This window comes from Pteropus medius, unplaced genomic scaffold, assembly GCF_902729225.1.
Source record: "Pteropus medius unplaced genomic scaffold, Ma_sr-lr_union100, whole genome shotgun sequence".
NCBI classification, from domain to species: Eukaryota; Metazoa; Chordata; class Mammalia; order Chiroptera; family Pteropodidae; genus Pteropus; species Pteropus medius.
This window is the reverse complement of record NW_024349801.1, coordinates 18737970-18759353: the sequence shown is the minus strand read 5'-3', so window position 1 is coordinate 18759353 and position 21384 is coordinate 18737970. Positions and strand designations below refer to the sequence as shown.

Below are 21384 nucleotides of genomic sequence, written 5' to 3'. Positions count from 1 at the left end.
TTGGCAGCAGTCAGACAGTTGTCCCCCTCCTGTGTCACCAATATGCCTCAGGAGGAAGGGCAGCCAAAAAAGGGCATTTTTTTCAGTCCCCTTCCTTGCTCATAGCATCCCAATGAGGTGCCAATTGTCATGATAGATTTTGTGCCCATGGCCATCTGCTTGCTGAGCTTTGGGCAAATGCCAACATATTTTTCTCTCTGTGACTGTCCAGTCACCATTAGGTAGCAGTGCTATCTTTTCTCCATTACTAACCTGGCAAGATTGGACTGTGAAGCTCTTACTGTAAACAATGTGGGGTGTTGTTCCCCTGACATAGCTTTATGGAATTATAAGCTCATAAATTTGAATTATTTATGTCAACTTTTGTCTTCAGGGTCCTGGAAAGAAGAATTTTAAAGGCCTCACTGTTTATGTACATGAATATTTAGTACTGGTGTTTCTGAGAACCTTCACCTTAGAACAGCATGCCCGTGGAGAGAGACCTTAGAGTGTGTGTAGCCAGAAACTCTATGAGGTCATATTGTTCCCTTGTTGCTGAACCCTGCTGAGTGGCACCTTTTGTGTAGCTGGCCTGAACCCCACTCTATGATGACTATTTGATCACCCATTTCTAGTCCTGCACCACTTATCAACTGGAATTAACTCTTGTCTCCTCGGAATTCCCATATACCTGCCTTTTATGGCACGGGCTTCTACCTTATGTAATGACAATTTATGCACATTTCTCATTTTCTCTACTCAACTCTAATCTAGAGGTCAGAGGCCTTGTCTTTTTCATCCTTTCATTTGCACTGTGCCTAGACCAACGCTTTATCCAGAGTTGGCACAGAGTTAATATGTGTGGATGTATGCCTGAAGCAGGGGAAGCAGGATACTAAATAAAAGGCATGAGCTTTGAAGTCAAAGGCAAATCCAAACTGTGGCCTTTATTGCTAAGACTATGATTTTATACCCTGAGAGTTCAGATGTATGTTTAGAGATAAAAGCTTATTATTGAACATTACTATATACCAGGCACTTTCCAAGGAGTTTATCTGTTTTATTCTTTTACTTCTTACAATACCACTGTGAATTTGATTCTCATCTTACAGATGAGAAAACTGAAATGCTGAAAACTTTTGTAACTTACTCAGTGTTATACAGTAGTAACAGGTGGATATAGAATTAAATGTATGGTTATTTTGGTTATTTAGAACAGCCATATGCTTATTCATTTCAAAGGTTGTTTTGTTCATGTTCTAAGGTGGAAAAACATGATTATAGATGGAGGGCAGCATTAGCCACCGGGTTTATTCCAACTAAAAGATTTTCATGAGAAATTAGTAATAGTATAAAAGGCACTGAGGTTTTTTAAAAATTTTATTTTATTAGTTTTAATTATACAGTACATTGGTTAGACATTTATATTGTTTTTATAATGATCTCCCTAGTTGCTCTTTCTCTCCTCTGGCTCTTCACCTAGCCTTTACATTAATGCTAACTGCATTCCTTATGCCATGCTCCCATCCATGTGACCATCTATCAACTACTAATTTGTACTTCTTTAACTCTTCACCCCACCTCCCCTCTGGTCATCCCCAGAATGTCCTCTATATTTGTGAGTCTGTTTTTTTATTAATTTATTCTTTTTGTTCCTTAGTTTCCACATATAAATGAAATCATATGGTATTTATCTTTCTCTGACTTATTTCACTCAGCATAATAACTTCTAGATCCATTCATGTCATTGCAGATATTATAGTTAATTCTAGTTTTTTGTATGTTAAATCCTTGGTTCATCTTATAAATTAAGACTTGTAGAGCCCAATAACTGCTGTACAATAGCTGATCAAAGGATGAGGTATTCAAAGTCTGAGTACACTTTACCTGAATTAGAGTCTGAAGTCAGTTTGAAGTAAATATTTTAGCAGAAGAACAAAAGTCTTGTTTTGTTTTCAAATGCCATTTCTCTGCTTCTGTAGATTCTGAAAAAGACTGTGACATCTGCAATTAGCATAACTACTAATATTTTTTATTATGGTGTGCATTTTGTTTTCTGAATAGTTGTAGAACTTTGTGGAAATATTTTGGTTGCAGATAAGGTATGAACTTGAATGTAAAAAATTTCCCTGAGGTTGATACCTGGGTGGTTATTAGAATCACCTAAGAAGCTCTAGGTAGCACAGTAGTTGCTATTCCCAAAGTGGTAGTGAAAAGTAGAAGTTATGAGGATCCCATCACCAAGCATTTTGATTTTGTAATGGTCATGTAATGGAGCTCAGAGGTATGTATTCAAAATTGTATGTGTTATTGATGAATTATATGTGCTCTTGTAAATAAAACCACACACAAATAAAAACATAATACAACAAAATTCTAAAAATTCTGAAGTGAAATAGATAGCTCCTTCCATTCTTCAGAGAAAGATAATTTGTTCCAGACTCTCTATATGCATGAATACATATACACTTCTTTTTTTTCTTTTAACATAAGTGGTATAAACCTCTCGTGTATTCATGTTGTTGCACACCCTGGTTTTTTATGTAATATATATTTAAAAGATCTTCTCATTTTATTACTTACTACATTCTTTTTAATAACACAGAGATTTCCACTATATAGTTATAACATAAATTATTGGCTTAGTCTCCTATCATTGAACGGTTAAGTTCCTTACAAACTCACAAACAATACCACCCCCATCATCTATCTTTGAGCAAATGAGATAGCATGTATGTAGGATAAATTCCTAGATGTGGAATTATTGGGTCAATAGATTTACTCCAGTTTAGGGGAGTGAAGAACCCATGAATTCTAAGTGAATTCCAAGTACTTTATTCTTATAGCATCTATCACAGCTGTACATTTACATTAGGCATATAATTATTTGATTATTTTAGATCTCTACTACTAGACTAGATGGCAAGGTCAATGAGTGAATTTTTTATGCTGTTGGTATTGTAATGCCAGAACCTGCCTCAGTATCTGGTATAGAGTAAATCCTCATTAAATAGTTGTTGAATAGATAAATAAATGCTAGCTTCCTCTCCAAGTTGCTGGGCTATCTAGTTCCATATAAGGTGGAGAATGTCTCTACTTGGAACTCATCCTTGGAATTATCCTAATTAACTTTAGTTTTATTTCTTTCAATTAAAAGGACATGTTTTGATTATACATATTTTAATATAGTACAATAGAGAAAACGTAATCGAAAGTGAAAACATGACTTTTACCTCCTTTGGCTCAGTTAATCACATCTATGAGAGTACTAGCTATTCTTTCCATGATGATATAACCGACACATATCCAAAAAACCTAGTCAAAATTACCTAAATTCAAGGCTTAATTTTTAAGAAGAATAAATATTTTAAGTAAGTGTTTGGATCTTGTTGGCCCAAATCTATCAAGAAGTGTTCCTCAAACTTTAAATTGTATCTGGGTCTCACCTACAGAGTCCAGGTCAGGAGTGATGAGGTCTGCATACATGTATTTCTTGAAAGGTATGTGTAAATTTAAAATTTTAGAAATCACCTATTTCAAAAGTCCGAGGAGATATTACTATAGGAACCACTCAATGCATAATTTCGCCTACAAATAAATCCCCATGATCCCACATATCCCACATTTTTATCTGTTTTTGCAAGTTCGAGGTATTACTACTGCTGCTGCTACTACTACTACTACTACTACTACTACTACTACTACTACATTTTTTTTTCAAAGCAAGCATAGAAGTACTGGTAATAGTGGAAGGCAATTTGTTTTTAAAATGTTCCATTAAAATGCAGTGCATAGCAATAAACTTTTGGCTTAGTATTGTTTTCTTATATATATACTCTAGAATTGCTCATAATATAACTTGGTTTCTGAAAGAGACTATGATCTGAAAAGGAAATCTGTGAGCAATGAAGTAGCCTGGGGCCCTTGGAGATAGCAGAAACAGCTGGCATGTTTACTTTTTACTAGATATAGAGCCCCAAAGGCCCAACAAGCTAATTTTTCTAGGAGACAGGACTGGGACTCAAAGAAGATTGAGAGGGGAGATAAGTAATGGTTCTGTGTATAGAGAATGAGTTCCAAGTAGAGCCCAAAGTCTTCAAGTATACTCTGATGTGAAATGTAACTAAGCAATGGAAAGTAATCAACACATATTTAATGCTTTCCTATCATATTCAGGTCTAGAAATTTTAAGTACATATTCAAACTTCACTACAATTTTGAGAAGAAGGTAGTATTAGCTCTACTTTACCAATGAGACAGCTGAGTCTCAGAGAGGCAAAAGCAGGTTAAAATTCACATGGCTCATAAGAGTATTAATGGAATCTGATATATATCTGACAGAATCCAAAGTCTGATGCTCTCTCCTTGACATCCCATTGAAGTGTGGGCAAGTGTTGTCATGATAGGGCGTGGCTCATGCGTTTAAGCTGTGCTTTTGGGGTCGACCAGTTTTGTGTTAGTGGCTATGGTAAATATCGATGTCTATTAACACAAAGTGAGTGATAGTAGTTGGGTATATTAAAAGGCTTTATTAAGTGTGAAGAAGTACCAATAACAGTAGTTTTTGAGGAAACAAAGCATTTTATATAAGGTAGGGAAGAAATTCACAAGAATACACAAAGGCCAGCCAGTAACAGGAACAATGAAAATATAGGGTTCACAGGTTTTATTTATTTATAATTATTACTTTCTCCCAAACTATATACCTGGAACATTTGTCTTTGTAGGAAGGCTAAAAATATTACACATTTCTGAAGGGAAATATTAACTGACAATGAAAGACGGTGATTTCCTGATTTTACAAGGAGCATTATTTCGAAGACTGCGGTGCAAGTGCCCAAATTTCAGAGATTCAGAAAAGGGTATTATGTAAAAATCTAAGATGAACAGATTTTTATTTGTTTATTTCTGTTGATGTCATTGCTAATATTCTTCCTGCAAGTTCAAACAGAGATATATTCTATAAATATTATGAATCATTTGAGACATTTCTATGTGGAATAAAATAAACTCTAAACTCTGATACAAGATACAACAAAGTATAGATACCTAATCAATTATTATTAATTAGGTTAGAATGGGAGATGCTAGGACCTGGAATAGATATACCCATTGGGGTGATTAATGCCGTGGTATAAAGCTCAGGAGCAGGTGAAGAGAGGAAGTCCAAGAGAAAAGCCCACCACCTGGAGAATACAACACCTGTAGTACTCTCAGACTACAGGTGACTGGTAGAGTGTCTGGGATACTAACTATGGGTATTAGTTGAGCAACCAGGGGCAAAGAGCACTGGAGCTTGAGGTGAGCTGAAAGTTGCTTCCAGGAAGCCTTTTTGCGAATTGGGCCTTGGTTACCTGGCTAGGGGCTAGGGAAGGTTCTAAACGTCTCAGAATGGGAATTCTTAGGAAGAAAGCAAATCTCAGAGGAATTGATATACTAGACAGGTCATCAGGAGGATGACCTAGTTACCTGAACTGGTGTCAAGAATGGTTTCTAATAGGTTAAGATGAGGAGGTTGCAGGGATTGGAGTTCTTGGGCTAATGGGGCCATGGAGGCTTGAAGCACTCTGGAAACATGGGGATCACAGAGGTTTGAGTTTGTAGAGTCATTGAGGTCATGAGGGTCACAGACTTGGAAGTTCAAGGGGTCAAATAGTCATAAGGTCATAAGGTCATGGGGTCATACATTCACAGGGCCATGGAACCAGGCAGGGTCATAGTGGTAAGGTCTCAGGGTCATAAGGGGTTCACAGGGTCATGGAGTCACAGGATCACGTGTCCCGTGGTCCCGGGCAGAGACATCACCTTGATGGACAGGAATTCCGTGAGCAGAGGAAGAAAGATGGTTTCCTCACTGTCCCACACCTGCTTTCCACTACCCTCAATGCGGCCCCGCAGTTTCCAGCGCTGACGCCCATATTTCATGCAGATCTAGGGAACAGGCAGGATGAGGCAGCTCTTGGTGTTGCGACCCTGCCATCCCATCCCTTCCCTGTACAGCCTCATACCTCATACTGATCTCCCACACACAGCCGGGCGAAGCCAGCCAGCCCTAGGAGAAGGGGAGAAGGAGATGAGCCATGTTAAGGGAGGGGTCTCAGGCACACACTTCCCTCTCAACATCAGTCTGCCCCCACTACTCAGTACCTTTCATCCGGAGATGGAATTCGCCCAGCTGTGCCTCCAGCTCACTCTCCAGCAGACACATGCTCTGGGAGGGATGAGCAGAGATAGGAGAGGGTCAACTAGTCCCCTCTCAGCAGCTCCGCCATACCCTTTGCCTCTGCCTCATGGGCACCCATCCCTCACCTCCGTGTACTCTCGATGCCCCCGAGTGGCCTCAGCCAGGCTGTCCCTAGCCTCGCGGCTCCCTGGAGACCCAGTGCTGTAGGCACGGACCATGTTGTAGGCACCATCCCGAAGTCGCCGCTGGACACAGTATGCCTCATACAGCTCGTCAATCTGGGCAAGTGAGTAGGGTGACAGTCGGGAGCGGGGGGAGGTTGTGACTCACTATTGGGGTCGCTCACCCAGGGCCTAGCATCACTGCATCTCCCTAAGATATCCAATTCCCCACCCCACACCACATGCACACATGCATGCTGCATATGTACCTTGCTAGCATGGAACTCCAGCCGTCGCAGGAAACGTTCAATGGACTTGACTTGCTGGGGGAGAGGTGCATCAGGAGAGGCCTGAGGGTTAGGGCCCTTTACCCTCCCTATGAGCCAACCTCTTCCAACACCATTCTGTATACACTCACCTTGTCCAAGTCATACAGGAAGCCCTGCAGGGGGAGATGAGAGGGAGGGCTTAGGAGGTATGGAAAGTATTCCAGCAGAGCATTTGCCCACCCAAACCCATCTAGCTCCTCTCCTTTATGGCCTCCTTCCCCTCATACCACAGTCCACAGCCACTCCAGCCAAAGCAGGGACTGACCCACTTTTCCACATGCCTGATCTTTGGTGGGTGCTGTGACATGGATCTGGTCCCCAAGACCCCTCCAGTACCCTTCCCCTACCTCTTCCCCAAGGTCCCTTCCCTGGCCCACTTCCTCTCCTGCAACCCTTAAGAAGAGAGTTCTGTGCCTCCTCATGCATGGTTCCCTTTACCAGGGAACTCTTATTTGTCCTTAAGACCCAGCTGAAGTGTTTTCTCCTCTCGGAAACCCTGAGCTGTTCCCCAGGAAGAACCACAGCTCTCCCTCAATACCACTACAACATAATCTCTCCTTGTTCACGTCTGGGGGTGGTCCTACCTACCCTACTGGAAGCTCCCATGGGCAGCCATTGGGTTCCAGGTAGAGAGTGTGTACAGCCTGTGGAATATGGGGATAGAAAACTCCCCTGCCTTTCCTGATATCTTCTTTCTAGTTACTCCTATTTTCTAGTCACACCTGGACTAAGTCACTCAAGAAAACAGCCCCGATGTCATCCAGGGGTGGCCCTGCGGAGTCCTCCATACCACAAGAGCAAAGAGCATTAGTCCAGGGCATCCTTGCCAACCCTTCACTCACCAGGCGGGAATTCCTCTTGGATTCCCTTATCTGCCCCTGGAGTTTCTCCTGCTCCTGCTGGTGCACTTCCAAATAGGCCCTGGGGAAAGAGGTGACAAGAATTAGCTTACCTCTACAACCTCCATCTGCCCATGGTTCAGGCAGTGGGGAAGAGTGTGTGAAGCTGGGAAAGTTCCCACTAGCAGAAAGGGGATGGGGCCGCCGGGAGGGATCCTGGGACGAGGCATTGGGAGGGAATTGCTTACGTCAGGCCCCGCTTCAGCGCAGCGTACACCAGGTCCAGCCGCTCAGGCTGCGGGACCTTGGGGGCCGGGTGCGCCACGGAAAACATCCTGGACACTCGAGAGAGTGCTGGGGGCTTCCGTGGGGGTCCCGTGGGACTGAAGGCCGGGAAACTCCTGAAGAAGAGGCTACACTCAGAAAGGGGCAAGAAAGAGTCCCCCAAACCCTCACTGCACCCCAGCTCCAACCTGGTCAGACTCTCCTGACCCCATTAGGCCCCCTCTTCTGCGTACCTGGGCCCCCGCTCGTGGCTGCCGAGGACGCCTGCGAAGGACTGGCTCCTATTGACCCGGGCGCTGAGCAGGCGGCGCTGTGGCCGCACCGAGAGGGACATCATGGAATGAGTCCGCGCGGGGCTCCCTGGGGGTGGCGAGGGTGGGTGTCCAGCGCCAGTCCGGCCTTTGAAGACCCCTCCCCGCGGCCCGGCTTCAGTATCTTAGTCTTGCCGGACACGGCCTGATTCTGAGTCCGACAACCCCGCCGGCCGGCCCCGGCGCTAATGACAGGGCGGCCGCGGGCGACTCGGCCTCGGACTCTGCGTGGCCTCGGCTCGGCCCCCACTTCCTGCAGAGGTGCAGGCCCCGCCTGCGGCACGGGGCAGGAAGGGGGGATCGCGCGGGGACCCTCCCCCGGCTGGGAAGGGGCAGGAAAGGGGCGGGGCGCGCGAAGAATGTGCGGAAGCGCCTGTTTACCGGGGGCGGGGCGGGCTGCCCAGCCCTACCCCTAACCTCCCCCCAAAGTGGACCTGGAGCTCGGCGCCGGCTCCCTGCGAGGCCGCTGGAGGTCACCTGGAGGGGCGGGGTGCGGGCTTTGAGCCCAGCGGAGCTGCCCGACAGGCCCGGTCAGCGCGGGTTTGGCTCCGGCGACCTACCCGCCCTGGGTAAGCTGCTCCCCTTCACCCTCCACTGGCTCCCAAGAGCCCGGACGCCAGAGCCCTCCTGGCGCCCAGAGCTGGGGGATTCCCAGAGTGGGGGGCAGTGCCGAGAAGTGCCCCGCCCCCTCCACTTTCCTGCGACTCGGACCTGGAAACTGAGTCACAGACAGACGCCTTCGCCCGGGCCCTTGGCGGGAAGGGCTTCTCTGCAGACTCCCACCCTGCTCCGGCGAAACACGCTCCCTTGGCCCCCAGAATCCGGCCCGCACCCCCTGGAGCCAGCCACGGAGCCTTCGCAGCTCCAGACCGGGTCCTACCTTTCTTCTTGGAGTTCATGGTAGGTCCGGGACAGCCCCCCACCCCGCGCTTGCCCCCCGTGTCCCCGCCTGCCCAGGGCCACTCGGTGCCGGGCTGGCTGGGCTCTGCGCTCGCTCCTGGCGACTCTGGTTCGGGCTTCAGCTCCTCCTGGCGCCGCCCCCCGCCCAGTTCCTGCCGCCTGACTCAGACCGCCGGGATGGGGCGGGACTGGCTGGATCAGGGGGGCAACGGGGCCTCGGCTTGCTCGGCCTCTGGGACGGGCGACTGGGGATTCCCCTCCGGAATGGAACTGACGGGTATCTTCTTGGCTGGGGTCGGGAGTGCGGCTAAAGGGAGTTGAGCACAGCGGCGAATATGGAAGGATAAATAGAATGAGGATACTGAATGAGTGGGTGCTGGATTGGATGCAGTTAGCATAGGGGGCTCACAGAGTGGCTGTTGAGGGGTGCTGAGAGAGGGCTGAACACAGAGGGCTGAGAGTTGGGGTTCTGAGTGTGAAGGCTAGAGAGTAGGGGCTGAGAGAGTGGAAGGAAGGGCTTCGGTGCTGAGTGGAGGGACTATGCCAATGGAGGACATAGAGTCAGGTGCTAAGCATGAGGGATGTGGGAGGCTGAGAAGAGAAAGGGCCTATAAGTGTGAGTTCGGATCAACCCCATATTATGTGTTGCTGCCCAGAGAAGGAACTGGATGCAGAGTCCAACAAACTCCATGCACCATACTCACTCCCACACCTACTGAGGGGGTGCTCAGTCTCCGTACTCCACCTTCCCCCCAAGCCCCAGGAAAGAGGACCTACTGCCCAGCCAGGGCCTCCTCTCCAGCAGAAGCTGCGTCCTAGGGCGGAGGCCCATCCTTTTGGTCCCCTGCTCACGTGGGCTGAATCCCCTTGGTGTCAGTCAGCCCCTTCCTGCACACGTATCTCTTCCTTGAAAATCCCTTGTCCACCTCCAGCCAGGATAGAGGCCACCATGCCCTCAGAGGGGCTGAGTGCTCCCACCCCATAATCACTCCTGTTCCTTGATGTTCAGTTTCAGTGAACGGGGCTTACTTTCAACCCAGGAGGCTGGGGTGGGCCCAGAGTTCTGCATTTCCAACAAACCCCTATAGTTTAGATGCCAGATGTCCAAGGACCCCAGTTTGAGAAATACTATCCTCTCCTTGAAAATTGGGTGCTATGCACTCCACACAGGCAACTATGCATTAGGTGAATTGCCTGCCTTGTACTGGCCTATCTGCATCCTTCAGCTATTCCCCCATCGGAACACCCCAGCCTTATCACCTGCTCTGGCATGCCCCCTTCCTAAATCACAACCACATTGATCACAATCTTCAGGCTTTCTCTATCACTCCCATCTCACCTGCCTTCTACCTGAGACCTCTTGGGCATTCAGATTATTTATTCAACTATTCACTGAGTGACAACCCTGTGCCAAGCATGTGCCAGTCACTGGAGATACAGCCCAGAATTGCACAGACACCACCCTGCACAGAACTCACAATCTGCCTCTGCTTCCTTTTTCTCTGCCAGCTCCCTCCTACCTTCTCTTCCCTACCTTCCCTGCACATCACTCTCGCCACCCTGGATCTAGCCACGACTCTTGTCACTCGCCTGCTGCTAATATTCCCAGCACTCTGCCTTTCTCTCCTCCCTGGCAGAAACCAGCCCTGGGCAACTCAACTCTCTGCCTTTTCTGCACCTGCACACAGGCTGGCAGGAGCTGCCAGAGGTCTTGGCCCAGTAGCTGAGGTGGAGCAACACAGCAATTCTCAATCTCAGCCAGTGTCTTTTTTCCCACTGGGGAAATCCTCATGTGAGGCCCTAGTCATCTCTCTCCCTTCTCACAGAAAATGAGTATTTTAGACTTTCTCCACAAGCCTCAAACAAACTTGAGTCACTCCCTCATAAAAAAATGGAAACTGCCCAGATGCCCGTCAGTTGATAATGGAATGCTTTACAACATAAAACTACTACACGCAGCAATATGGATGAATCTTAAAGACATGATGTTGAGTGAAAGAAGCAGGACTGCAAAAGAGGACATATGTATGAGTCCGTTGATACAAAGTTCAAAAACAGGCAAAACACATCTATGGTGATAGAAGTCAGAATAGTAGTTACCCTGGGGAATAGCGACTGGAAGCAGGCACAAGGGGTCTTCCAGGGTGCTGGTAATATTCTAATTCCTAATCGGGGTTCTATTTCCTGATCCTATATGAGTGTGTTCCCTTGTATAAATGTATCAAGCTATACCACTGAGGACATGTACCCTTTCTGTATGTATATTATATTTCAATATAAAGTTGACTTTAAATAAATAACTACAAAAAGAAATGCCCCCTCTGTGGACCCTGTGTCTCCTTCTAGCGACCCCACCCCTCACCCCATTTGGCTCTTCCAGAACCAAGTTTCTGGAAGAGATGCCTACCTCCTTTTCCTCTCCACACCCACCCACTTCTCTTTCCATTATGGACCGCCTTCCACACCCACCACTCCCCTGACTGGGCTGGACGAGGTCACCAGTGCCTCCCTGTTGCAGAATCCAGTGTCCAATGTTTAGTTCTTATCCTGCTTGATCTCAGTAAAGCTTTTCACTTTGTGGCTCTCTTCCTCTTCCTTGAGCCCTTCCTTCCCTTGAATTTCAAGAGGCAACACGCCCCTAGTTTTCCAATCTGTCTGGCTACACATCTTATTTTCCCTCAGAGAATCTGTCTTTCTCCCTATTCCCGAGTGGGCCTCATTCTTCCCACCCTTGGGCTATGTACATCTCCCACAGTTCAGTGTCATCTAAAGTTGTCCCCAACTTTCTTATCTCTTCTGTGCCCAAATTCCTTTTCTGAGCATCAGGCCTGTATGTCCAACTGCCTGCCTGTTGCCTCCCCAGAAGCTGAATGACAATACAGAGTGGTCTATTAGGGATGTACTGAGTTTGAAGTCCTCAAACTGTATTCACCAATTTCCTCCTCAAACTTGACCCTCCCCAGTCTAAACCTCTCCATGACAGCCCCACCATCTACTTACCCAGTTCTTCGAGATAAACTAGGAGTCTTCTTGGATGCCTCAGTCTCTGTTACCCTCCACATCCACTCACCCACCCACTCTTGCCACCTCTGGATCCTGCCCCCCTCTCCTCTAGCCCCATGGCTAGAATTCAGGTCCAAACTGTCACCAACTATCACCTAAAACCCTACTGCAGCTTCCTAATGGACTCTGTCTCTACACTAACCCACATTAATCCATTCTTTATTCAATAGCAACATTGCTCTTAAAATTCCAGTCACCTGACCATGCCAAAAACTCTGCTTTATCAAGTGCTTTCTATAGGCCACACTCTGTGCTTAATTAACAAACATTTAATTCTGGCAACAGCCCTATCGGGTAAGTCCTATTAGCCCCATTTCACAGATGAGAAACCTGATGCTAACTGACTGTGTGACCTTGGGCAAAACATTCACCTTTTTAGGCTTTAACAGATACCTATTTGTTAAATGAGAATAATACTAAAAATAACAACAACTATCTCACAGAGTTGTTGGGGGCATGAAATGAGATATTCCCCTCTAAAGAAAGTGTTTGGGGAAGGGAAAATTGTGGGGTAGGAAAGCTGGGGTGGACACACTATCTCACTGTAAGTGCATGACTAATATTAACTGCTGTTATTAACAATTATTAATCTGCCCAAAATTACACAGCTGGCAAATGACAGGGCCAGGATTCAAAGCCAGGTGGTCTGACCCTAGGACACTAAATCTTTAACGTCCCTTTACACTGACTCTTGCAAAACACCCATGGGTATATACCTTGCCCCAAAGATAAAGTCCAGACTCTCTAATGTGACCCACAAGACTCTGTCTCTTCCCTCATATACCTTCAACCATCCTTCTTTCATAGTCCCCTGCTCCCCCCATGGTCTTTCTGTTCCAGCTACTTGAGACCCTCGCTCAATACCTGCAAGGTTCTTCAGCATCTGAGCAGCAGCCTCCATTTCTCCTATAACCTCTTCATACTACCCTCACCCTGACCAGCTCCCTCTCCTTTTTCAAGTCTTACCCTGTGACTTCTTCCTCCAGGAAGCCTGCCTGGGGTTGGTTCCCCCTTTTAGGCATCTCATAGCTTCCTCCCTCTGATCCTTGAGACCACATAACTAGGTTGTTAGTTCTCCTTTAATGTCTGCCTTCCAACCAGACTGTAAACTCTGGGGGTTGGGGTTGTCTGTTTGGCTCACTGCTGTACCCTCTGGGCCTGCACCAGGGTGATGAAAAAGGGGGTAGCTGAGTATGAGTCAGGGACAGGGCTGCATGAACTGGCTGCCTAGACAGAGAAACAGCAGATCTTGAGCTGTTGGAGGGGTAGATTTCAAGTCTGGTTGATCTATCTCCCTTACCCCACCTATAAGTTTCCCGGTCCCTTCCTTACTGTCTGATTATATCAGTGAGTGAGGTTCTGCTCCCTTGGTATGGGGCATGATGGGGGTCCCCTGGGATTCTGGAACTGAGTGGGTGGGCTGGATTCAGATTAGGCTGACTGTCCCATCAATTTTCTTTCTCTGACTAGGGCCACCAACCCCCTAGTCCCACAGGGACCAGGATGTATAACTGTTGGTCCACTTTTCCCAAATGACCATCAGAATACCCATCTGAGTGACCATTTCAGGAGGTGGACAGGTAGGATCTACCCTGCTGTGGAGGAGGGAAATAATTGAACCCCATGAACTGAGGAAGAGGATCCACCTGAACCAGGGACTGGCTGATTAGAGCCAGAGGACTCTCCAGACTGAAGACTGTTCTGAATGTGGGAAAGGTCACAAAGGTGATAGGGCCTGTAGAACTCCCAGGTTGGGGCAGCAGCAGTAGAACTCTGGCCACCTGCATGGCTGCAGATCCTGCAGCCCCCAAAACCCTCTATATGCCTCACATATGTGAGGCAGGAGGTCCTGCCACTTACACTGCCCAGCTCAGTGGTCCCCTTGCTGGGCGTCCCTGGCCCGGCCCCATCCTGTGGGGCAGCCCCACTTCAGTTAACAGATGCTAAAAATAACTGGGGTAAGGAAGGGTTGCAAGAGAAAATGGGGTCCCTCCTGAGCCTTTCCCTGTCTCCATGGCAACTGCCCCAAACCTGGCTGCTGACTTCATGCTGCAGCTGCTGGAGCAGGGAGGGAGGCGGGCCCTGTCTGGGACCCCCCACCCCGGAACCAGGCGGAGGCAGCAGGGTGGCCTCACTTCCTGCCGGCCCCCTCCCTAGTCAGCTGGTCACATTCCCAGACCAGCCCTGTGCTGGAGGCCTGGTGGCCTCCCCTAGGCCAGGCCTGGTAGGAGTGTGAGTCCCAGCCGCAGCAAGGGGCTGCCCTGACTCAGCCGCACCCTTCCCGTCTGCTTTTCCACCCAGGGAGGACCCAGCCTGGAGCCCTGCGTGTTCCCTCCACCCCTACTCAAGTCCAGGCCCTCTCTCTGGCTGTTGGACCAGAGGACCCAGGACTCTTGAGCAAGGGTTGAAGTGTGAGCTAAGCTAGGGCTCACAGTCTTGCTGGAGTATTTTGTACCTCACTTGGATTCTCATCTCCCCCACCGGCTCCCCTCCATGCCACAGAGGTGGATAGTGCAGTAGCAAGAGTTCAGAGCTGGGTCTAATTCCCACCTCTCCCCAAACCAGCTGTGTGACCTTGAGACTATTAACCTCCCCGTGCCTGTTTCTGCATCTGCCAGATTGATATAACATTCCTAAGAAAGCTATGCCCCTGCTGATCACTGCAGGCCTAGGGGAGGCCCAGGGCACGGTTATTATTATATTAGACTGCACACAGTAGGTGCTCAGTCAGCCAGCCTGGACATGCATTAGGAGCAACCAAGTAGAACTGGCTGAAAAGGGTCAGTCCCAGAGGTGGACTCAGGCCTCACTGGGGAGAGGAGGACAGAGAGTGCTGAGGTGGGATTTAGCCCTGCCCAGTAGCCCCTTCCTCAAATCAGTTCTGTAGGGTGCCCAAGCTTAGCTGTTTGCAAAGACCCTACACCAGACTCCCACTTCCAGGACAAGGTGTGTTCCCCACCACGCTGGGGCGATCGTCTCCGACTTCAGCTAAGCCAGGTTTGGGCGAAAAGCCGGACCCCAGGCCAGGCTCCGGCTGAGCCGGGCCCCAAAGCCCCAAAGCGGCTTAGGCCGGTCGGTGGGGCCGGGAGGATTAGCTCATCCCGGAGGACAGCTTGAACCACTCGTCACCCCCTTCCCATTCCCAGTTCAGCTTTCCCTGCGAGGAAGGCAGAGGGGGCTCCGGGAGAGCAATCGTGCCAGGGCCCAGGCTACTGCCAAGGGCCCGCCCTCAGGCCTGGCCCACTCCAGAGCCCCGGGGCACCGGCCGCCTGGGCCTTGCTGTGGGAGGGAAGGAGGCAGTGCCGGGCGCGGCAGGGCTGGAGGCGGCGGCTTTTGTGGGGCCAAGATGCGTCCTCCGCGCCCGGGGGAAGGTGGGGAATGACATCGTGCGGCCCAGGTCCCGGGGATGGGGTTATGTGGGACAGGGCCGCAGCTGGGGCAGCAAATTTGGGATTTACGGGGCGGTGCTGGCGAAGGAGGCACCAGAATCGCCGCTCCAGCCCCTCGCCCGGCCTGCGGACCCCGGACACTTACATGGCTGCGCTGGGCTACGCGGACCTCGCGCTCTCTGTGCGCTCGTCGGTGCCCGGCCTGGTCAGTCGCGCCGCAGCTGCCGCTGTCGCCACCGCCGGCGGCCGCCCCTCCCTGCACCCCGCCGACCCGCTCCTCCCTCCGCCCGCTGGGCCCCACCCCCCGCACTCCCGCAGCTCTGGCACCCGTGGAAGGGCCCACGGCTTGCTCCGCCCTCTCGAGTAACGGGGCAGCGTGTGACCCGCGGAGTCCACCAGCTTGTGGGTAGGCGGGACCCTGGAGGACGCAAGGGCGGCGGGAAGGCCAGAAACAGGGCGGCTTTTAGGGAACCTCTCGCCAAGGCAGTCCTATTCCTTCCCATGCAGACCCCAAAACCGGGTCCGCGGGAGAGCCCGGCTTGCCCGTACCCTCCTCAGATTCCATAGCCCCTAGAGACCTGTGACTGCCTAAAATCGGTCCTGGAGTGTCCACTGCTGGGTTGGGTGGGCTGGAGGAAGGGATCAGCGCCAGCTTCCGGGAGGGGAACAGGGAGGCCAGAATCCTAGCCTTTGAACCCCTTCTGGGTCCAGGCACTGCCTCTCAGCCCAGCCTCAGTTTCTCTGCTGCGGGGGCAGGCTGCCCTTCCTGCCACCGTCTGGGCTTTTAGCCAGGCTATGCAGTTACCACTAATTGGGTACGACTTCTGGAGGGTCAGGTCTTACTCTCTGAGCCTGGGTGAGTTACCTGGGCTTGGGGCACATGTTGGCCAAGGGGGCCAGAGCCCAGTCCTTTCCAGTGAGGGCCTGGAGCACTGAGTCTCCCCTAGGGTGGGTTGAGGTGGAGCTGAGAGCTGACCCCACGATGGCGTCAAACGGCCAGCTCCACTCCCCCACCCCTCCCATCTATAAGACACCACTGGCCCTCCCCAACCCTGAATGCTCTGCCCTCCCACCCCGACCCTTCAGGCTTCACTTCTGTAGTCCTCTGCCTTTAGAGGTAACACATACCACAGACATACATGGTTTGAAGGACTTTAAGAGGTTCCTGAATATACTCCTGAGGGTTGGTCTTGACAACCAATCTGTCAGGGCGGCAGGAGGCACAGAGGCCCTCAGGGCACTGATATCTTCTCCCTCACCAGTTCTTAGCAGACATACACCTCACTCCCTCCCAGATCTCCCACCTCTTTAGCCCCCTTTCTTAGCCTCCCTTGGCAGCACTCTGTAGTCCTTGAGCCTGGGGATTGCTTCCAGGGACTGGGTTCTTCTCTTTCTTTTCCCCATTGTAATATATCATCCAGTTTCAGGGCTTCCATCCATCCACTGCTGACCATCCCAAGCCTTCCTGTGTGCCCAGAGCCCCCGGATGACCCACTAGATCTTATGACCTTCTCCAGAGGGACTCATCTTCCTTGGTCCTTACCTCTGCAAAGCATCGCAGTCCCCCTAGGCTCCTACCTAAGCCAGAGCCTGGGCCTCACCAGAGCTCTCGAAACTGGCACCCGTTGGTCCCTGCCCACCTCTAAAGTCACCTTCTCAGCAAGGCATCCTCTGACCACCTCTGAAGACAGCCTGTCCTTGTTATTGTCATCACGTTCTGTGGACTCAAGCCTTCATGTCACTCATCACCAACAGGCAGCATGTATGCCCGTGTATGCTCATGTGTCTAAACCTACCACACTGTGAGTCTCTAAGCTCTGTGGGGGCAAGGGCCATGGAAGTCCTTGTCATCACTGTCCCTGGCTCATAGTGGGAGTTCATGAAATATTTGTTGAATGAGTGAGTTTGAATGAGCAAATACATGAACTCTTGACATCCCCTCTTCACCCCCACCTTCCTTCAGCCTCCTAGTCCTGTTGATTCTACCTCCTTAATATGTTTCAAATTCATTCCCTCCCCACCCCTCACCTCCCACTACTAGTACTCTGTTGTTTATTAATTCATTTGCCAAACGCCCACCGAGCACTCGGGGCTGGTCCTTGGGCTGGCAGTAGCATAGAGCTGTCCCTGTGCCATTGCTCAGGGCTCTGATGAGGCAGGCTGATTGTGGTGGTGTACCAAGGCACTGTCCGAGGAATTATTTCTCAGTCTGGGATTCTGGAATTCCACTTCCAGAAAATTCCCATTTTTAATGGATGATTTCCTTGCCCGTCATAGTCAATTAGTCACTCTGCCCTGTGTCTGGCCATGCATCTGCATTATCACATCTGGTACCGGGCCTAGGCCACCATCTTTTCTGGCCTCTCTGCCTCCTCCTTTGTCCCCTACAGTTGTTCTCCACCTGACAGTTGAAGCGAGCTTTTAAATCATAAATCAGTTCATATCGACTCCCTAATGTCCTCAGGATAAGTCCAGACTCTGGAGTGGGGCCTGCAAGACCCAGGAGATGTGGCTTATGACCTCTGCTCCTCATTTCCCACCCATACTGCCAGCCTTTGCTGCTCTGGTTCCACTACACCAACCTACCTGTGGCTCCCTGGACATGGTCCCTACTCTCTGGCCTCTGCCTCTTCTCCCAGCCTCCCTTTTGCCTGGGATCAGGAATCCTCCCCCTTATCCACTTGGAAGACAGCTCAAACCTCACCCTCTCCAAGAAACCTGTGTCCTCTGGCTTCCCATTCACCCCTTCTGAGCATCCATGATGCCTATTGGAATCCCTGTCTGTGACCAGGACTGCCCCCCCCCATCCTATGACCACCAGGGCCAGGCATAGAGGGGGCTGCAGTGAGTAGATGGGACACCTGAGGCTTCCCCTGGCCCTCTCCTATTGCCCAGGAGCCTTGAGGGAAGGACAGCATCCAAGGGCTGCAGGGTGCTGGAGGCCTTCCAGGCCTCTCCCCAACAACCAGTGAGCCAGGAGAGGAAGGACACAGCTGAAACCCATTTCACAGAAGAGCCACCTGAGGTTCAAGAAAGGCAGGGCCTTTCCATGGTCTTGTCGTAGGAAAGGATGGAGTCTGAACTTCAACTCAGCTCACTGAGCCCTGGTCAGCTGGGCTTTGTCTGAATCAGGCATCATTCTGCGAGCACATGCTCTGCCTGGCGCTGGACTGGCAGCTGGGGCAGAGTTCCAATCATCGCTATTTCTAACCCCGAGCACTTCATGTTCCTGATGGGATGGGCTCTGGCCTGAGAAAATTTCCTCTATTAGATAACAGAGGGTGGTGAGAACCATAGTGAACCCTGGCATATGGCACAGCTAGTTCTATTTTGGGAAGTAATGCAGTTCAAGTCCAAAACCCCAGAAAAATGGGGGCTTCCCTCACCCCACTTCACAGGCCCTGTAGCTATAACTCTCTGATATACAACACCCCCCATCCCACCCCACCCTCCCTCCCCCAGCTTTCTGTGAAGGGACAGAATAAAGCCTGCTCCTTACTGTGCCTGTGGCCACATACCTCAGACAGATTGTGCAGCATTCATTCACCAGATATTTAGCAAGCGTTTGTGGAACCTGCTGTGTACTTGGCCTGGGGGCACCGGAAGTGCGAGGCCACCTAATCCCTACCCATGGGGGCTCACTGCCAATTAGGGCAGGTATATCTCTGAGTCTTTCCACCTCCTGTGTCACTAAGGCGAGTGTGTGATTGTGAAAGTGTCTGTGTGCACACTTATGTGTGTGTGAGAGTGTGAGTGTGTGCTGGTTAGGAAGGGCTTTGCAGGCAAGTGGGCCTTAGCATGGCAATTGTTGGGCAGAGGGTAGGTTCTTAGAGAGTGTCCGAGGCAGAGAGCACAGCAAAGTTCAAGGCATGGGAGGGAGGAGCAGCTTCCTTTGCTGGCGGGGAGCAAGCCTAATGTGGCCAGAGAATTGTGTGAGTTATGTATTGGGGATGGGGGTCAGTCACGAGGGACTTTGGTAACTGGCTGAGGAGCATAGATTTTACCCTTGGTGATGGGGAGCCTGGGCTTTAAGTGGGGGAAGTTTGTGGTCACATCTGTGTTTTGCAAAGGTCACTCAGGCAATGCACAAAGGGAGCAGGTAGAGGCAGCAAGGAGGCTGCTATCAGTTTCCAGCCAAGGTCATGGTGGACTGGGCCAAGGTTGAGGCAGTGGGGATAGAGAGAAGGAGACATTCAAGAGGTGTTCAGGAGGCAGACTAGAGGGCTGGGTGACTGATGGGATGTGGAGTCTGGAGAGAGAAGCAGCCCAGATGATGCCAGGGTTTAGGGCCTGAGTAATGGGTGGATACGGGTGTTTTTCAATGACGTGGGGAGGCCTGGAGGATCAGCTAAGGGCGAGATGATGTGGTCAGTTTGGCAGGTGGTATCTGAGAGGTCTGGGGGCCATCTATCCAGGAGGAGGTGTTCAGAAGGCAGCTGGACGTGTGAGTAGAGGAAAGATGCTGTAGACAGCTTTTGGAAGAGACAATGGTCAACAGGCTTACCAACAGGTCAACTGAAAGAGGGCTAAAGGTGCCATGCCCTGCTAGAGCACTTTAGTGAGCGGTGGGGGCAGATGCAGGCTTGAGAGGTGGTAAGTATAGGATTTGTGGATATGTCTGTACCTGTCACCAACCTCTACCACCCCAGCCTGGACCCTGCTCCCCATTGTGTGTGTCAAAGGGCAAAGTCCAGGGTTGCTGCCCCACGTTCAAGTCTTGGCTTTATCACTCTCACCTGTGGTTCCTGGAGCCACTTCTCTTTTCTGATGTTTTAAGTGCACCCATCCGCTCACTCTTTGAAATTGCAATTTTAAGAGGCACTCTGTCCCATTAATAATCAACATAATGCAAATGTAAACAACAACGGGAGACACACTTTTTTTTGCCCCTGAGATTGGCAGTGATAGACATGATGTGTGAGTGGACACTCTGATGAGAGTGAGAGTTGAGTTGAGCATTTGAGAGTAGTTTTTTCAGGATGTCAAGCACAAACTTCCCTTTCACTCTGCAGTTCCACTTTAAGAAATTTTTCCTGAAGAAACAGTTGTACAGACAAGAAAAGATCTGTGCCTGAGGATGTTGATTACTGGCTTGTTTAGTCAGGGATAAAGGGATGACACAGTCCTTGTGACAATCAGTGGGACAGCGAGGGCCGAAGGAGGTTTGTGCCCCAAGATGCTCTGTGGCCACTGAAAATGGATGTCAGGCATGGGCTGAGCACCTATCATGCTCTGGCATAATTCTGCATGCTAGGGACACAGAAGCAGATCAGATGGGCAATATCTCTGTTCTTCAGGAGTTTACACTCCAGTCAAAGGAGACAGATAATAATAAATTTAACATGTTAGTAAGATGACTTCAGAGAGAGGAAGAGCTATGGAGAAACCAAACAGGGTGATGTGATGTAAAGTAATGGAGCTGAAGGGCTACTTAATTCAGTGTGGTCAGGGAAGGCCTCTTTGAGACAGTGACATTGGAGCCAAGACCTGAATGACAAGAAGGAAACAGACATTTAATGATTTGCAGAAAGAGGGAAGAGCAGGGGCAACAGCTTGGAGGTGAGCTTGCTGTATCTGAGTCATGCAGGCTGGAGCAGAGAGAAAGGCGGTCTGAGAGGCAGCAGTCAGCTCAGGTAAGGTAGGGAGTGAGGGTTTTAGATCTCTGAGTAGGAAAAGGTGCTCATCACAGTAGACATGGAGGAGTGGGGAAAGCACCAGAACAGTCGCCTGTTCTGTAGCAGGAGTCTCCTCAGGTCACATCTGTATCCATTGGCCTTGACAGCTGTCAGGAGACATCCCTGTGCCAGAAGTTGCTACCATCTCTGGGTATTGTAATTTGACCTGGTTTTATTTTCTTTGTATTTACTTACACAAATAATAGTTTGCAATGAACATGTCATTGTTTTCAAAGACAGCATGGCCATTACTTATTCAGGCATTTCCA

At 49.9% G+C, this 21384-nt stretch overlaps 3 protein-coding genes across 3 annotated transcripts in view; 2 read left to right on the top strand and 1 right to left on the bottom strand.

Moving 5' to 3' along the window:
* Positions 1-5561: 5561 nt before the first annotated feature.
* Positions 5562-9152, bottom strand: LOC120623073 (rho family-interacting cell polarization regulator 1-like). Its single transcript, XM_039888991.1, has 10 exons — positions 8969-9152; positions 8011-8137; positions 7741-7893; positions 7496-7574; positions 6743-6766; positions 6594-6647; positions 6289-6441; positions 6127-6190; positions 5988-6031; positions 5562-5910 (listed from the first exon to the last, which is right to left on the bottom strand). Exons 1-10 carry the CDS (start codon positions 8985-8987, stop codon positions 5743-5745), a joined length of 885 nt encoding a protein of 294 aa, XP_039744925.1. The 5' UTR covers positions 8988-9152; the 3' UTR covers positions 5562-5742.
* AGRP (agouti related neuropeptide) overlaps positions 8321-21384 on the top strand; it is a 33863-nt gene continuing 20799 nt past the window's right edge. Inside the window, exon 1 of the mRNA XM_039888992.1 lies at positions 8321-8988. The gene's annotated coding sequence lies outside the window, so the exon portion shown is untranslated. The remainder of the gene's footprint in view (positions 8989-21384) is intronic.
* On the top strand, positions 9166-17375 carry LOC120622813 (uncharacterized). Its single transcript, XM_039888527.1, has 3 exons — positions 9166-9282; positions 15147-15846; positions 16868-17375. The coding sequence occupies exons 1-3, from the start codon at positions 9166-9168 to the stop codon at positions 16888-16890; spliced, it is 840 nt and encodes a 279-aa protein (XP_039744461.1). The 3' UTR covers positions 16891-17375.

What these genes read in the sequence shown, in the direction of transcription:
- LOC120623073 (XM_039888991.1), bottom strand. An exon ending in ATTCCATCTCCGGATGAAAG is followed by an intron (nt 6,032 to 6,126) that starts GTACTGAGTAGT and finishes CCCTTCTCCTAG; the next exon opens with GGCTGGCTGGCTTCGCCCGG. An exon ending in GTGTGGGAGATCAGTATGAG is followed by an intron (nt 5,911 to 5,987) that starts GTATGAGGCTGT and finishes CCTGTTCCCTAG; the next exon opens with ATCTGCATGAAATATGGGCG.
- LOC120622813 (XM_039888527.1), top strand. Translation starts at nt 9,166, where the DNA reads ATGGGGCGGGACTGGCTGGATCAGGGGGGCAACGGGGCCTCGGCTTGC. An exon ending in CGGGTATCTTCTTGGCTGGG is followed by an intron (nt 9,283 to 15,146) that starts GTCGGGAGTGCG and finishes CGGGAGGATTAG; the next exon opens with CTCATCCCGGAGGACAGCTT. An exon ending in CGGAGTCCACCAGCTTGTGG is followed by an intron (nt 15,847 to 16,867) that starts GTAGGCGGGACC and finishes ATCCAGTTTCAG; the next exon opens with GGCTTCCATCCATCCACTGC.